At 58.0% G+C, this 16963-nt stretch overlaps 2 protein-coding genes across 7 annotated transcripts in view; one reads left to right on the top strand and one right to left on the bottom strand.

The window, feature by feature from the left end:
- The window catches only part of TBX5 (T-box transcription factor 5), a 48406-nt gene extending 36579 nt beyond the window's left edge, over window positions 1–11827 (bottom strand). The window contains exons 1-5 of one of the 6 annotated variants that reach the window (XM_042910912.1): window positions 11653–11827; window positions 7476–7660; window positions 5701–5795; window positions 3410–3529; window positions 2470–2617 (exon numbers count right to left, since the gene is read on the bottom strand). In XM_042910912.1, coding sequence (XP_042766846.1) covers window positions 2470–2617; window positions 3410–3529; window positions 5701–5795; window positions 7476–7622 — 510 coding nt within the window. In that variant the 5' untranslated portion in view covers window positions 7623–7660; window positions 11653–11827. Of the gene's footprint in view, window positions 1–2469; window positions 2618–3409; window positions 3530–5700; window positions 5796–7475; window positions 7661–8099; window positions 8181–8327; window positions 8762–9372; window positions 9448–10128; window positions 10292–11652 lie in introns of those variants that run through there. The other 5 variants (XM_042910909.1, XM_042910911.1, XM_042910907.1 and 2 more) reach the window with 5 other exon arrangements.
- On the top strand, window positions 10496–16753 carry LOC122204000. The gene is made up of 5 exons (XM_042911175.1): window positions 10496–10585; window positions 12178–12419; window positions 12735–12889; window positions 15899–16089; window positions 16209–16753. Exons 1-5 carry the CDS (start codon window positions 10496–10498, stop codon window positions 16311–16313), a joined length of 783 nt encoding a protein of 260 aa, XP_042767109.1. The 3' UTR covers window positions 16314–16753.
- Window positions 16754–16963: the final 210 nt, after the last annotated feature.

Genomic DNA, 16963 nt, shown 5'->3' on the forward strand with positions numbered 1-16963 from the left:
AGCCAATACGCATCAGGGCGATCGCTGCGCTCCACGGGCTGGATGGAACTCGGGCCTGCTTTCTCCCCAGGACAGCCAACTGGAGCGGCCCGAGGCTGTCCCGGTGTCTTGGATTATTTGCGTTGATGACCCTGGGGCAGGGTCCTTGGGCCAACCCTTGAGACCCGCCCGGAAGAGGGGGAGGGGAAGCGGAGAAGGGGCGCGAACCCGGGGCCCCGCGGCTCCCCGACCCCGGGCCGCGCGGCTCTAATCTCCGGCCCGCCGCGGTCCGGCCGCCTCCCTGGCCGATAGCGACGCCGGGCTGGGGCGGCGTGGCGACAGAGAGACGCAGCGGGGCCCCGCGCGCCGCCGCAGCCCCCGGCCGGCGCGGCCATCGTCCCGGCTTAGCCAAATTGCTTTGACGGCCGGGGACAGTGTCGAGACATCAGCGCGAGGGCGATCTAATGACTCCTAATTTCATTAGGGCGGCTCTGGACCCCAAGTCCGGAGTTGGGGGGTGGGGGAGGGCTGCGAAGGGCAGTCCAGGGCAGCCCCGAGCACCCTCCCTCTTCGGTGCCCTCGGGAGGACCAGAAACGCTCCAGGGTGCGGGAGCCTGGCTGCGGGGCTGCGAGCCTTCCCCGGGAGCCCAGCCCATCGCGACCACAGAAGGCACCGCAGGGGAAAAGCTAGGCGCCCACGTGGGGCCGGAGCACGGTCCCGCAGCCGCGCACCAAGGTTCCACGGAGACCCCCCACAAAAGGGTCCCCCGCACCCAGCCCGCGGGAGGCCGCCAGCCAGGCGGGAGTAGCACGCGGGACGCTTACAAAACCGTCCCGCTTCTCCCCAGCGCTTAAGCTAAAGTCTCGGTCCGGTGCCCGCAGGTGCGCGTCACCCTGGCCGGCTGACCGCCCACGCACGCTCCACGGCATTTCTGTGCAGTGCACGCTCCGGCCTACGGGCCGCTGCGGGCAAACTGCCTGGTTGAAACGGAAAGGAGGCCGGGCGTTTTGTCTAGAGACGCCCCTCTGCACCCCCTGCTCCTTCCCACCGCACAGGAAGGGAATGGGCCTGCCTTCTCTCTTCCCCAGCGGCCAGCAGCCAGAGGTGCAAGCACTCAATGTCCCCTCCCCACCCCAGACCCTGGGGGCTCAGTGTTTTAGCCCTAAGGCCCCACGGGACCAGAGTCTCCCATTTGGACCTTCCCAAACCGTCTCCCCTCTGGATCAAATCCTTGCAAACCCAGCTCCCTCAACTGGGTACCATGTGTTTGTTGATTTTCCCTAAAGAGACCACATGGCAGGACAGAGACCACCCTTGGAATTAGATCAAGCCTCAGATCTCTGCTCCCACATACAAGCTGCATGACCTTGGGCAACTCCCCATCCCTCCCACATTTCTGTCCTCATTTCTAGGCTGCCATGAGGGTCAAGTGTCCTAAGACCTACCAGCCCATTTTATGGTGGAATCAGCAAGCTAAGGGTTTTGAACACTGAATCCGGAGACCGTGTTCTGTCTTGGTGATTAATTATTGCCAATGAAAAGACCTAGAGACATTTCCCCCCAAATCGGCGTTTTGTTCTTCATTTGCTTTTCGTTGGTGAAGAGAAATCTACTCAAAGCTAGAGAACCCACTAAAAGCTACACAATTCTCTTGGAAGGTGGGGAGGGGGGGCAGCACATGCAATGTCCTGCATGCAGATTCAGGGGGTTCACCAAGGCTGCTCTCTCCAACCAGACTCCAGGTTTAGGACCCTGGTCTAGGTGTGCCTGCTGTGGGAATTGGTGCCCAGCCCATCCTGGGAACTGGGGGTGAGGAAGGCTAGAAGTCGGGGGGGGGGGGGGGGATAAACATAAACCCTAAAGTATCAGCTAAAAGGGATATCAGGGTTGGTCTCTGGCAGCTTGGCTTCCCCATCCGTAAAAGAGGGAGCAGGTGGCCTGGGGTCTCCCTCTCAGCCAGAAGGTCTCAATAATAAGGCAAGATCTGGAAGCGAGTAGGGAAGGTATCTATGGCTCCCACCACGGCCCAGCCTTTGGGCAGCGGGTGCTGCGTACCCACTGGGCTAGAGGGACCGTGTTTTCGGAAGATCTGAAACGGAACCGCCACCCCTAATCACAGATGGGACTGGGGGCCAGGCCAGGGGTGCGCGCTCCCCTCTCCCCAAGAGCCCGGTTCTCCAGTTCCCTGGGAAAGGTGGCCCCAGAGCAAGGAACAGCAGACCACAGAGAAGACCGCACAGGAGAGAGGTGGAGCCAGAGGGGAAGAAGGTGAGAGAAATCAGAGGAAAAGGAAGAGAAGGGAAGGCCGGAGCCTGGAGGAAAAGACTCAGGCGGGTGGAGTGGAGCAAGGGAAGGAGAGGCTGGAAGTGTGACGAGGCAAGAAGAGAGAGAAACCCTGGGAGGAGAGAAGCGGGGACAAGAGAGACACACAGACGGACAGAGAGAGACTGGGAGCAGGGGCGGACCGGAGGAGCCCTCCTGGTACTTACGTGCCCGAATGGGTCCAGGTGGTTGTTGGTGAGCTTGAGTTTCTGGAAGGAGACCAGCTGCCGCATCCAGTGTGCCCCAGTGGCCGGCGAGTCTGGGTGCACGTAAAGGCGGCCCGGCATAGCGGGCTCTGCTTTGCCCGTCACAGACCTAGACGGAGATGGGGCGGAAACCCACCCAGACTTAGCGGCCCCGTGGTGCTGGCGAGGGCAGCTGACTAAGAGAACGATCTGGAAATGTCCTGACCCTCCCCTGGCATCGACAAGCCCAGGCGCCCAGAACGCCTGCAGCCAGGCAAGCCCCCACCCGGCTCTCTTTTCTTCCACCTCGCTCCTTCCCCTGCACCAGGGGCACTGCAGCCTGGCGGCCCTCAAACAATCGGTGGGTTCTGGAAGCCTCTGGACAAAAAAAAAAAAAAAAAAAAAAGTCTAAGAAAAATCCTTGAGGGCTTTCAAACGGGCCTTCCTCTTGGAGCCTCCGTTCGCTGGGCAGCCACGGGGAGCAATCCACCCAAGGAATGGACCTCTCCTCTCTTGCCTGTTTGACTCAAATACCACGGCCCGACTTTGCAATTTCATAAAAAGGCATGTTCAAAGCAGGTAACTCATAAAAAATGACTGTAAATGGTTTTATGCCTCCAGAAATACCTCCAGCGCTTGGAAACAATACCCTTTTGAAAAATCCACAACCCGCGGCTGCAGCAACAGATAACAAGCCCTTTACCTCCCGTGAGCCTCAGTTTTCTTGTCTATAAAATGGGGGCTAAGGGCTGCTGTTTCTTTCTCTCGGGGTGGTCCGGAGGATGCGTGGGGATAGCAAGAGCCTCGAAGGCACAGTAGGAGTTCAGAAGATGTTGCTTCGTTCGGTGCGGGGGAGGGGAGGAGGTTTTTTTCCCCCCACTTTCCTCCCTGCTCCCCCGCAACTGCCCACGCCGGGGCCTACCATTTATTGTCTGCGAACTTGTATCTGTGGTCATCCGCGGGAACGATGTCCATGAGGAGGATGTATTTCGTTTTGGGGTTAAGGCCCGTCACCTTCACTTTGTAACTGGGAAACATCCGCCTAGGGGAGACAAGGAGGGAGACCCAGAAAGTCAGAGACAGAGACAGAGACAGAGAGAGAAAGAGAGAATTAATGCCAACGTTTTAAAGAGCGCGTCCCCACATTTTAATGGAAGAAGCTACAGTTTAAGAAGCGCTCAGGGGAGAAGTGACCCCCGCTCCGCTCCTGCCAAAATCCACTCCGGGTTTCCCTGCGAGTTCTGGGGAGGAGAAAGGCCCAGAGGTGAGCTGGAGGCTGGTGATTATTTGTAACCAGGAGGAAAATAGAAACCTGGAGGCGAGGGCTTCTAGAGAGAACCAGGGCCTCCATTTCTGCTCTTTGTAAATGCTCTTTTCAGAGCCAGAGACCTGGTTTTTTATCTAGGGGCAGAAGGAGCCTTCTTAGGCGAAAAGCTGGCCTCCTCCGTGCAGGCAGGTGCGTTGGCCGCTATGCACCCACATGCGGGCACCGAAGTGTGTGCACACCCGTGGGCACCCGTGTACCTTCTGTCCGGGCTTTGGTCCTCCACCCCCAGCGTAGAGCTCAACTGGTGACCTTGCCACGAGCCCCCAGCCGACATTTATTCCTCAATCCCACCACTCCCCCGCCCCCCAACTTCTCCAAGGCACCTGGTGCTCTTCCTGGGAGAGTCTAAGCCCTCCGGCCCCCGGCAAAGAAACTCAAAACCCATCCGGGTTTGGTTTTGGAGACACCGGGGCCTGAACCAGGATGGGCTCAGGGGCAGGCGGGTGCTTCGGGGGTCTGCAAGGCGCTGTGCCCCCCGCTCCCCTCAGCGCGCACGGGCGGGCTCCAGATTCCCAGCCCTCCCGCGGAGGGGGATGGAGCGCTCCCCAGAAAGCCAGAAGGCGGGTTCGAGGCTGGCCGGGGCAGAAGGACGGGCTGCTGGATCCTGGTTCACCCAGGGATGGCAGGAAGGGGTGAGTGAAGGGAGGCCTTGGAGCCGAAGCCTGGTGGTGTTTATCTGCCTGAGCTCCGCGCCTGCAGGCAAGCTCGAGGGAGGCTTCCCAGGCCTTTTATAGTTAAATCCCCTCAGCTCAGGCTGAGGGGGAGAGGGGGCCCAGCCGTGTCTTTCCTTCCAGAACAGATTGGGAAGAAGAACTCAGTTCTTCAGTGTAAACAGAACGCGCCTCCTGGTTCACTCAGGCCGAGCGGGGGAGCAAACGTTGTTTAATTTCAAATAATAATAAATGTCACTGTTGTCAGTTTATTGCGGGAGGCTCGGGCTGGAGAACCGGGGCGTCTGGTGAGGCGGCTCCCCCCTCCCCCCCTTCACACACTCGGTGGCCGGCTTCACGAGCCTGTCCGGGGCTGACTCCGGACTTTCTGCCCTTGGGACACGGAGGGCCCCTGCGGCACCGGGAGGCCTGTGGTGAGGACGTCCCCAGGCCCGGGCTCGTGCACACACAGTCGCCCCTGGGATACAGAGTTGCATGACCTTCCAAATAGCTTCCCCCAGAAGTTTAGCGTTTCTAGCAAAAAAAAAAAAAAAAAAAAAACAACAAAAAAACCCTGCGAGCTTTTAAGAGGAACTCTGGGGTGAGTGTCTTGGCCAAACTGCCGTGTTTATCGGTGTCTGTATATATAGAGCCCGGCCGAGCCCCGGTTCAGTTTCAAAGGCTTCTCCCGCTTTCTATAAACAATGAAAGAGGTAGCGAATACATTCAGCGATTCGGAGTTTGGCAATCGGGTGGGACTCTGGAGCCGCTCCAAGGTCAGGGAGGGTGGGACAGAGGGTGGGGGCCAGGAGTCAAGGCTGAGAGCGGGTCTCATCTCCGTGCCGACTCCGCACCTCCCCGGTTCCCCGTTCTCTCTCCCTGCCCGTCCCACTTTCTCCCACGACCAACCCGTCCACTTGGTATGGCCCCCAAAGCTCTGGATTCTTCTCCTATACGAGGTGGGAGAAATGCCCTGTTTCGGAGGTGAATCCAACAGGCGTTTCCTCCACCAGCCATGCAGGTCAATGGAGGAATTCTCCAAGCATCTTTATCCAAAATCGGGTCAAACAAAACACATTCGTTCTCTCTCTCTCTCTCTCTGCTCTGCTCTGGTCTCTCTTTTCTCTGCCCCCGTCTCTGTCTCTCGCATCTCCGAGACCTTCCCTCCTTTGTCTCCCCCACAAGTTGCCCAGGCGCCCCCCACCCCACCCACCCCAGCAGAGGTGGCCAGCTCACCTTCCGGCCTTGGTTATGATCATTTCTGTGCCGACTTCGTGAAATTTCAGCCACAGTTCTCTTTCGTGGAGAAACACCTTGATCCCTTCCATGCCCTAGAGAGAGGAGAGAAAAGTCACACGGACCGACCCCAGGAGCAGTGGGCCTTCCCTTCCCCCCAGCTGCCCCCCAAACACAGACTTCTCCTTCCCTCCGGAGCCTCTGGGCTCTGAGGCTGAGAACTGCACCCAGCCAGCTCTGGAGCACCAGCAGCCCTGCCCAGGAATCCCTGTACAAGCTCCGTGTACCTCCCCACGATGCCCTGTTGTCTCCTAACGCCACCAACACAAGGCTAGAGAAAAGTCCCCAACCATCAGGGTCCGCTAGTGCGTCCATGAGAACAGACTTTAAAAAACCAAAACAAAAAAACCAAAAAAAACTGGGGCCAATCGCAAACCCTTTTAGCCAAGAGGCAACTAAAAGACAAAAGCAAAAACAAAAACACTCCACCTCAAAAGGCCCACTCAGAACATTCTCACGTAGCCACCCCCATGGGCACCCACAAACACACAGACGTGCAAACAATGCATATATGCGTGTTGAGTCTCGCGGTGGTGCAAATATGGCCGTAAGAGAAAATGTAAACTGAAAAATGTGTAGATCGTATAAGAGGTTCCCACGGTCCAAAAAGTTAATCCTCTGATGCCTCTATTAACAAACCTCCTAGGTTCTCACACCCAACTTCATTCGCTTTGAGCTGTTTTTTGATGACGGGAGCAGCTGAAACCGTTTAACGTTTCCGCTATGCATCTCAAAGTTATTTTACCGAACCGACGCAGAAAAATTTCTAGACGAAACCTTCGTTTTGCAATCATCCGCAAGTGTCTTAATAAGCAGATTTGCTTTTCCGGAAAGAAAATCGAAGTCCCCCAAACCGTGTACCCACTGTGCTCTACAGCTATTCACGCATTTTCCTGAGCCGGGAAGGGGAAAAAGGAGAGTCAATGAGGTAGGCAGGAAGGACGTCCATGGAAATCCCAAAGAAGGGCTTTAGCTACGTGCAGATATCTCTTCGGACCAAGTCACCCCGCTTTGCACCAACTGACACCTTATTTAAAATTATGGGAGGGCTCCAGGGGCCGCCTGGAGCACCCAGAGCGCTGGAGGGAACAGGGCACAGAGCACGCGGCCTAGGAGGCCTCTCACCCTCTAACTGGATGGCCCAGCTTCCATCCAGGGGAGCCTGCGGCTCCCTGCAATCTCTTGGCACGGCCCGGCGCTCCCCTCCACCGGCCAGAGCGAGCCAGCCCTCCAGAGCCCGGCCCAAGACAAATAGTGCAACTCGAGGGTCTGGGCGGCGGCTAGGGGAAGGCGGGCGGAGGCGAAGGCTAAGGAAGATCTGAAGAAGGGTCAAGCCATCGCTCACGCCGGCCTGAAGCAGCCGCTGACCCAGCCCTTAATGAGGTGCTCAGGGCTGAGCCTATACCTAGTGCAGCAGCAAAGGAATGATCTGGGCTATTGTTAGCTGGCCCCAAATAGCCAGATAATGAAGGCTTCTCTATAACAACTTCAATGTATTTCCAAAATCCTCTGGCCATAAAGATTATCGTCACAATAAAGTGGATTGGAATATACTGGTATGGGGGGGGGGGATGCGGGGCATAGGAAAGTGGAATGAGTGGAGATAAAAAGGAAAAGGGGACAATTATGAGCAACGGGCAATCCACCCTCCTCCCCTCCCCCACAGGAGGGCCTTTGGTTTTTGCAAAGGGCTTCCAGGCTAGCTGTCTTCTTACCTGCTGGGTGAAGGCGGCCTGCGGGGATGACGGAGACTTGTTGGGGGCCCCTAGCGTGCTCTCGGGCTTGGAGTCACAGGGTAGATCCTTCGAATCAGGTTCCAGGGGAGTGTGTGCCAGGCCAAAGCCCTCGTCTGCGTCGGCCATGGTGTGCCTGGCGCCCTGTGCCCGAGCAGGGTCCTGCTCTGAGGCCAGGAAACACAGAGAGAGAGAGAGAGAGAGAGAGAATGAGAGAGAGAGAGAGAGAGAGAGAGAGAGAGGTTGGAGGTACAATTCTAGTGACAGGAGGGCGCAGCTGGGCCCCAGTGTCCAGCTACCAGCACCTCCGTTCTCAGCTGAAGGAGGCTGTGGAAAGTCCCGTTATTATTATCGTTGTTATTACTCTATGACCACGCACAACCTCTTGCAAAAGACCCGGGTCAGGCTGAGAGGAGGCGGCGAGGCTCGCATCTCCCCTGCGCAGGCTCCCCCACGATAAGCCAGCTGCCCGTCAAATTTGTCTGGACTTCTGGAAGGGCCAATAAAGATAAGGCCTGGGTATTTTTGGAAGCCATTGGGCACGAACCAAAAACAAAACAAAAACCTAGTGTCCTTTGGAGAACTGTTTTTCTCCGTCAGACTTACAGAAGGACATCACGGCTCTGTGTATTAAAAGTCACAGGAGGCATATTCTCCTGCAGCAGGCAAAACGTCTACAGTAACCCGCCTCTTGCAAAACCAAGAACCTAGAGGGGGAAAGATACGCAGATCAAGAGACCCAGCCCCAAGGAGAATTCGCGTTCATCCTTTATCAGTTACAGGCCTTAAAATGAAAAGTCCCTTAACAGTAAGAGTCCTCCCCTTTCCCCCCACCTTCAGCAACGGTAAAAATTAAAAGTAGCCAAACGGAAAAGGCAGGAGAGCGGCCCGCGCAGCAGTGGGGAGGGAGGCGCGCTGCTGGGCGCGGCAGGCCAGCGCTCTGCAGGCCGCCGGGGCTGCGCGATCTCCAGGCTTTCTCGGCTCTCCAGCCCCGGACGGGCATTTTGACGAGCGGCCAGGCCGAGGGGAGTTTCTCCGAGCTTCAGCCGGGCCTGGCTCGCTGAAAGTGCAGGCCCAAGCTCCGGCCGAGGAGGACAAAACGGGTCCCGGACAAATTCTGCGCGGCAGGCGCTGGATCCAACTCGGAGGTCCGACGCAACGGGGAGAATGGGCCGGGGTTGCAAGCACGTAAAGGAACAGCTGCAGAACTGTTCAAGCCCGGATGAGCCTGCCTCCCCGCTCTGATCGCTTTCCAATCTCCTCCACGTTTCCAAGTAGGGATCTCCTCCCCCCACACCCGGCTGCACTGGGAAGGGGGCGCCAAGGATGCCCCCCCCCTAAAGCTTCGCAGCCGCTGAAGCGAAAGGCTGGGTCCCACCCAGGTCTGCGGTGGCCGGAGACCCGGAGTGGGGCCGACGAGGACGGCTCGCGAGGCCCGACTCCCCGGCAGCTCCCCTCACCACACCCTTGGGGCTTGGGCGAGGCGGTGATGGGAGCCCCGCGGCCGGCTGGCAACAAAAGAACGCGGGGCTGGCGTCGCCCACGTGCGCTGCCTTCCGCCGGGGGCCGCGGGGACCGTCCCCTCGCGCGCCCCGGTCGCGGTCGGCGGCAGCTCGGGGCTGGCGGAGGCAAGCTAGATGCGCTGTGACAGAACCAGGCCGCGCGTCCTGCAAACCTCCCCGCCGCTCGCCGGGCCGCGCGCCTCCCCGCCTGGCTCCACGCGCCGGGGAGCTCCGGGCCGCGCCACATCCCCCGCAACGCCGGGCTCGGCGCAGTCCCGGGCGGGGCCGGAGTCCCGCCGCCGTTTCGCGCCTCCCGGAGCCCGCTCGGCCGGCGGGCTCCCTCCCGAGCCTCCCGGGCCATCTGCAGGGACGGTTACCTCGCTCGGTGAAGCCGGTGCATTCACCACATCCCTTCTTGCTCCTAGCAGGGAAGCTGGCGGCGAGGCGGGGGCGCGGGCATGGTGGCTCCGGGTGGGGGGTGGGGGGTGGGGGTCTGTGCCGGGGACGGCTCGCCCAGACTAGCGGCTACCGCTGCCTACAAAGGATCGGCCACCGCTGGAGCCTGCCCACCTCCAACACACACCTCCTCCGCTTTGCGCTCGCTCGCTCTCCCTAAAGACTTCCAAGTTGTCCGGCGCCAGAAGGGCTCCAGGGAACGCAAGCGGCAGCCTCCGGGAGCACCCCCGAGGGTAGAACCTCAGGGCCCCCTGCTCACTTGCACCCCTCGGGAGGGAGAGTTGGGAGACCGGAGGGAGCTGGGAAGTTGGGAATGGCCAAGGTCCTTTCTGAGCGCCGCTTTCAGGGTTAAAGTTCTGGAATCCAAAGAAAAAGGGCCTCTCTCCCTCTCTCTCTCTCTCAGAAATACAAGCCGACTCAGCTGAGCTCAGTGACGTTGGGCTGCCTTGATGCTTACAAAGTACTGAAATTGCCTCTCCAACTAGCTCCCATTGCATGCAGCCTGCCTCTGCCTCTTTCCCGCCCCCCCCACCCTCTCTCTCTCTCCCTCCCTCCCTCTCTCTTCCCACTCCCTCCCCCAACCACCTTTTCCACTAGATTTCCCGAACACTCAAATCACAGCACTAGTCTCAAACCCAGACCTCGAGATCACCCCTCCTCTCCACCCCCTTCCCAACCTCCATCCATCTCTGCTTCTCTGAGCTCGGCTCGGTGGCTGCAAAAAAATCCTGCACAAATCATCGCAAACCCGGTCGGCTTCTGCCCGGGAAGTAATCTCGGTGACACGGCTGTGCAGAGAACGGAGTCTGAACGCGCTACGCTGCGCACACACACACACACACACACACACACACACACACGCCTTGCGCCTCCTCTGAAGCCTGGCCCGCGTTCTCCCTCCAACGCTGACCTCAAGACAGAGCTGCGTGACCCCGCCTGGCCCGGCTGGCCGCCGACGGCCGCCCTGACATCTCTCCCCCTCCCCACTCACCACCCGGGCTCTCAGCGACTCCAGGGTGAAGGCAGGGTGAAGGTGCATTGGGGATGGGGACTGAGATCAAAGATGCCAAGAAATTGCCTGGGGCTCCCACCCCCGGGGCCACCAGACCTCCCGGGCTGGAGATGTACGCGGCAGTACCCAGTTTTATTAAAATAATCAAACAGTCATTGGAGACTGGCTGGGGTTTTCATCTCCACTGGGCCCCTCTCCCTGCCCTCCCCGTCTCTGAAATGTATTATTTTGAGGGTTGAAGAGGTCAATAGAAGCGTAAACACAGCGAGCAGGTCTTAGCCTGAGCAGACCCAGTCTGGAGCACCAACCATTGAGGCTCTGAATAAATGTCAGGGTTCCCTTAGTTTCCCACCCTCGTCTCCTGTACCCCCTCGCCTTATTCTTTTCTGGGGCTCTGGTTCGAGACTTGGGCCTGCAGGCCAAGGTCTGGGGAGAGGCACCGAGAGGGGAGAAATGCCCTGAAGAGATCAGCGGCCATCTGGGTGTAACACATCGTTGCCAAATTACAAAGTGGACTGTCCATCCCTAAAAGTGGGGCTACAAGGGGTTGGGTGGGGGGGAGAGAGAAGGACCAAGCCCAGCATTTGCTACGGTTCTCACTCCGCCTTCCAGGTTTGTTTGCAAACAACCTTTCACCAAGGCGGTTTATTTATTTATGAACACACCCTCACCCTTCCAAAATGTCAGCTCAGAGGACTTTGGGCTTGCTAAGGAGGGGACCCCTGGCCAAAGATGGAAAACAAACGTGGTTTCAGGATGAGCCTAAATCTCCGCATCTCTGGCAAAAGGAAGGGGAAATATAGAAAGACCTCTCCAATCCCTTTAAATTCTCAGAGATTTGCGGATAAAAGAATTTCCCATAAATAATTCGGAGGCCCCTCCCGGGAGGGCAAATCTGAACTCCCCCAAGTAACTGCCTAGCCAGATTCACTTAGTCCGAGGAGTGCAGTTTGTGCTGGCCACCAAGAGAAACTGGGATTTTGAGACCTCCAAAGGGAATCTGTTCTTGCCAGGTGACACTCCAAGGCAAAATGCAAAGAGTGCATTCTCATTTCCACGGTGAAAAACAGCATCTCTGGGAGGGGGGTTCAGCAGGGCTGAGTTGGGGCGAGAAGGCAGGGGGCCGGAGGCAGGTCAGGTGCTGAGAGAAACCTACCCCCCCCCCATAGCTGTCCAAGGGGACACTCACCTCCAAAAATCCCACCTCTTCTTTCCAGCGCAGAAGCCAGCAGTGGCGCCTTGCTGGGGAGTGGGGGGGTTCAGGTGAAGACTTTGCAAAGGACCCCCAAAAGAGACCCCTTTTAGGCCAAGCCTTCTTCCAGCGTCTGTCAAGAGTACTAGGTACCTCCCAGCTCGAGGCTGGTTTGTGGTCTTCGACAAATTAAATATTACTATTTATTACCAGGCATACCCCAATAAAATAAAGAGGCAACCAGGCGATACGGACTATCTCACCAGCCGCTGCACCTATAGGACTTGGAGACGTCACGAGTCACGCAACCGGCCCGCGCGCGCTGTCACGCTCGACTGGGGGGCAGCGGCGGGAGGTTAATTTCTGTCCGTCTTCGCCTATCAGCCCCGGGTCTGAGCAGCCACAAGTCCCAGACGCCTGGGCCGCGGGAATAAATAAAGAAATAAACAAACCCAGCGCTCTCTGGGGGAAATGGGGGTGGCGAACATCAGGCACAAATAGAGCCGAGATCGATTTTCTTAGGGAGGGGGAGGGGGGCTCTTGGCGAAGGGAGGTGGGAGCCAATCTCAGCCCACGATTGGGAAGAAATCAAATTGTTCCGAGGTGGAACGAAGTCCCTTGGAGGAGGCACGAGAGTCCTCTTATTATTTAAAAATTATTTTTTTCCGAGGAGGAGCTCTAGGCAAACGAATATCCAGGCGCCGCTCTAGCTGGTTGTGTTTGGGACGCGATAACTCAGTGCCTGCTCGCAGACCTGCATACAAGTAATTACCGGGTTATCGCGCAGGGGAAATGAGACCAGGGCGTTGGGGGGAAGAAAGAGGGTCGTCCGCAATGTATCTTACTGAGAAAAAAGTCCATTCTGCGGGAGCACCTCTAGCCGGGTCCGGGGACGCAACTCGTCCCAGCGCGGCCCGGCGGGGGCGGGGTGCGAGTAGGTGCAGGGGTCGGGGTAGAGGGGGTGATTCGTGCACAGAAAAAGTACAGCGACCGGGCCTGCAAAGGGTGAGGCGCTCTGTCTTGTTCTGGAATAACGATTATCATTATTCTTGGTCTCCTCAATGGGCATAACGCCTAAGCGCCCCGTGGAGGATATGCGCTCGAGCTTTCGCGCGCAGCTGGAAACGCGCTGGGTGCAGTTGGGAAACGTACTGCGTAGACGCCCCCGGCGGCGCCGAGGGAAGAGCTAGGCCTGCCCGGGAGCGAGCGAGCGAGCGTCGGGCCTTCCGCAAGGGTAAGCTCCCCGCCGCCAAGGGGCCCAGAGGGAAGCGGATGTCGGGATCTGGCCTTGCCCCCAGCTTCGGGGGTTCCATCCCACGTTTCGCTGGCCCCTAGCCCCCCTGGCTTTCCGAAGTGCGGCCTGTCTCCAGCTCCGGTCCGTCTGGGGCTGGAGCGGCAGCGAAAAGTCAGGAACGCAGCTGACCGAGCGGCCCCGGGAGCTAAGGTCAGGCCCGCGGGGAGAACGGGCAGTGGTTTCCAGCGCTGGACGCGGGCGCCCGGGGCCGGCCGGGCCGCAGACTCTGCTGTATCCAGCAAGCAGGACCCGCGTCTCTCCTCTGGGCCAGGCCGCAGTGACTTCCCCCAGATTCTCTTTCGTTTCCCAGATTATTAGCTATTATCTTTTCCCCAGTCCGAGGCCCTTGGGGGCGAAGCGTTTGCTCCCAGTTGCCCAGAGTGCAAGCCGAAACCCTCCGCCCGAGGCCTGCGGATGGGTTCCCATTTGATCTCCAGGCTTAGATGGGCCGGAAACGGAGGCCTGGGCCCCGCCGGAGCTGGAAGGAGAAGGCGAAGCTCTGAGCGGGGCGAGAGTTCCTTTCCTTGTGGCTCCCTTCCCCCGCGCTCCCGGCGCGGGTCCCCGCAGCCCCTCGGACGCGCTCGCAAAGGATCCCGCAGCCGCGGCTTCCGGGACCCGCTGTCCCAGACACTGGGGAGGCCCGGAGCGCGGACCGCATACACTAAAGACCTCCCCCAGTTTTGAGCGTCTCCATTCTTTCCCCCGGTCGTTGGGCGGTTAAGTTCCAAAGAGCAGCCGCCCCAAGCAGCCTCCCTTCCCTCTTCGGGAGGATCCGCGCTTCCCTCGACCTGCTCCCAGCACGGTCTCCACCGCCCCCCCGCCCACCCCGCCCAAAGCATTTTCCTCAATTTTGCAAAATTCTGGCCCTGTTTTTAATATCACCGTGGGTAGAGGAGTAGAGGGTCCCACTTAAAAAAAAAAAAAAAAAAGCCCGAAACAAAACCAACAAGGGAAGACCGCTGTTGCTCTTTTCTCGATTCTGCCTCTCTGTTTTAGGACAGTTGAGTGTTTCTGAAGGAAAGACAGACCACCGTCTCTTTCCTCTCAAAAAAATGACCTGGCTTACGAAGACACCATCTTTTCCGCTTTTTTTTTCCCAACGCGTCCCTGCCTGACTCGGGTCTCGTCTCTACCGGAGTCAAAACAGGAGGGAGAAAGAGCAGAAAAGGCTGGGAAAATGAGGAAGGATTCCAGCAACGACAGATAACGACAAACCAAAGTTGGGCCGACTCATTTTGCAAGAAAGGGAGTCGGTCTACAGGGGAGAAATTCCCTCGTTTTCTCAGGGGGTCATTTCCCCTCTCGCCTAGTTAAATCTGGCTCTGCTGTATTTTTTCCAGGACCTCGCGGTATCTCCCTTCCCCGTGTTTTAGCCCATTCCTGCCTTTCTTCCCTTCTGACCGGAAGCATCTGGGGAGCATACTGGCTATGGCTATTATTTTAATATCCCATATTCTCCTCCAATATTTTCACCGAGAATTATTACTGCCACTGCTCTTATCCAGGTTGTTCTTCCCTGTGCTTTGGAAACATTCCCCCCCCCCCCCGCTCCCCCAAATTTGGCGGATGAAGCCCCCCGCCCCACCCCATCAGGGCAATAAAATGAGATCTGGAAGGTGAGATCTTGATGCTAGAGATGTGCACGCTCCCAAGGAGCAGAGAAGGTGATTGGGGTGTAAACGGGGCATCTTGTTCTGGCCCCTCCAATTTAAGCAGTCTTCAGTGGAGGAGAAGGGTGAGTCTCGAACTGAGGGGGGCCTGGAACCCCCTCTTACCCCAACGGGCTGCACTGCGCCTGAGAACTCCATCTGTACCTGCAGCCTAGAACCTGTAGAAAGCCCCCCACCCCACCCCGTGCAGTCAGCATGTGCCCACAGCCCCAAAAGCCATGGGGGAAATATATACTAAATTCCAGGGCTCTGACCCAGTAAGATAGAGACTCGGGCTAATACCTCCAGGTCTGGCGGGGAGCCTGTCTGGATACCCCCCTCCCTCAACTGGAGGGTGCTGTGGAAACTTGGGAACCCGCTGCTCTCCAGGGCTCTGGAAAGACAAATTTTCTTTGGCAAAGGGAACGGTGTCGTGCTGTCGACAAGGCAGACTATTTTTCTTGTTCCCTCACAAGGGGGGGGGGGAGAAAAGAAAGCGAGAAAGAAAGGGAAATTAAATCCACACGTGTTAAGCTTGCTCAAAGGGCCGGATTCAAAACCAGAGACGAAACCACGACTCCAGTGCTGGCTGCCCGTGGGCCTCCTTCCAGCCAGCCCGGGCCTCACAGAGCAAGACGTCCACGCCGGAGAGGACTCAGTCTGATGTTTCATAAAGCGCTTTCTTTAAGGGGGAAGGGGCATGGTTCCTGTCTACGCTGCAGAGGCAGAACTCGGGAGCCGCAAAGCAAACAAAGGAGATAGTACTTGGGACACTAACACCACCCCCCCCCACACACACACACACCCCTTTAAGAAAGTTCAGCTGGATACCTCCTAGTCAAGCCAGTGATTCAGGCAACATTGACTTTAGAGCCAAAATGAGCCAGGCCGGTGATTTTGGAAATCCCTGAGGTCTGACCCGGCTTTCAGACTTGGACCTACCTGGGTCAAGAGAACCTAAACCGTTGTTTTACTGACCCTGGAACAGCCAGTTTGATCATCTGCATGGCGACACCTCACATCCCTTGCTTCTCTCTTTGGCCGAGAAACTTGCCAGGGCAGCGGCCACAGGCCCCAGCCCCGGGAGGAGCTCGGCACCCGGTGCAGGGGAGGTGGGGGTGAAGGACAGAGCGGCCATGCCGCCGGGGAGCTGCGAGTGAAAACTCTAGTAATGACCTTGAGGAGGTGAAGGGACGCGTGTGGGGGTGTGGGGTGACAAGGGGGGCCAGACCCCAAACTGGAAGGATCCGTCACCAAAACGATTGCTTGGTCAAGACCTCTAATTTTTCTTCCCTTTCAGCCCCGGGCCTTGAGCGCCGCAGCGGGTCCCCCCTGGCCTCCTGGTGCTGGGTTTCTGGTCTTTGGGGGCAGCCTCAACAGAAGGATCCGGAAGCAGAGGCCTCCAGACGCCTAGCTGCTGCCGCGCCATCACACCCGGAAAACCCTGGGGTGAAACTGACCACGGCTTGTCGTGGGGTGCAACAGACAGAGGTTGGTGGCAAAGAAAAGTTCCTGGCGACCGTTTTGGGGGGGGGGGGATGGGCTTGTTCCTGGTCGCCATGGCGATCCAGGAGTCCTGTCCAACACTCTCAACAATGGGGCACCCGCAGGACCATCGGACGTTCCGAGGTCTTCGAGGTTCTTCTCCCACCCATCACTCTGGGGCTCTTGGCTTTCCGGAGCCTCCTCCACAGATTCAACACGGCAGGGATTGAAAAACCACCCCCTTTTGGAAACGGAGGAGAAAATCGAGGTTTAGTGCCGTCTCTGCGGGTGGGCTCAGGTCTGGAGCAAAAGCCCCCACTTGGAGTTGACGACCGTGACCTCCGAGGGGTGCGTACAGGGATGCTTTCGCCCAAGCCCGCAACCCCGGATTTTCAGCCAGCGGCCTGGGACCGGTCAGCGACCAGGAGTGCTGAGTCTCTGTCTCCTCACATATACTATTCACCCCGAACTCTGCTTTCGAGGCTCCCCGCATACATGCACGCCACCCTTTCGCCTGCCTGGATTAACGTCTCAGTGCAAGGAGGAAAGTCAGGAACTAGAAATTTGTGGCTTTCGTGTGGGCAAGGCCTTACTGAGAGAAAGAATACATTATACTCCTTTTAGAGGGAACATTTTCCATTGTGGGTGTAATATAAACAACATTAAAATAGCACGTTGGCCTGCATTGCTTTCTGCTTGAACCTGCAGCGGGAAATACCCATCTTTCTTCTGGGGGTGGGCAGTGCACGATACAGGCGACTTTTCCGGCTCCATTTTTCAGGCAGCAAGCTCCGAGAAAGATCCAGGGCACTGACCGGCTTGGAGGCCATGGAGGGAGCTAGAGGGAGAGAGAAGGCCCCAAGGAGAAGGGGGGGGGGCT

The sequence above is a fragment of the Panthera leo genome, chromosome D3 (assembly GCF_018350215.1).
Source record: "Panthera leo isolate Ple1 chromosome D3, P.leo_Ple1_pat1.1, whole genome shotgun sequence".
NCBI classification, from domain to species: Eukaryota; Metazoa; Chordata; class Mammalia; order Carnivora; family Felidae; genus Panthera; species Panthera leo.

Bases quoted from the DNA above. Each gene is read 5' to 3' on its own strand.
- LOC122204000 (XM_042911175.1), top strand. From the start codon at position 10,496: ATGGGGACTGAGATCAAAGATGCCAAGAAATTGCCTGGGGCTCCCACC. The intron at 12,420-12,734 runs GTAATTACCGGG...ATAACGCCTAAG, and splicing joins GCTCGCAGACCTGCATACAA to CGCCCCGTGGAGGATATGCG. The intron at 16,090-16,208 runs GTTGGTGGCAAA...GGGCACCCGCAG, and splicing joins GTGGGGTGCAACAGACAGAG to GACCATCGGACGTTCCGAGG.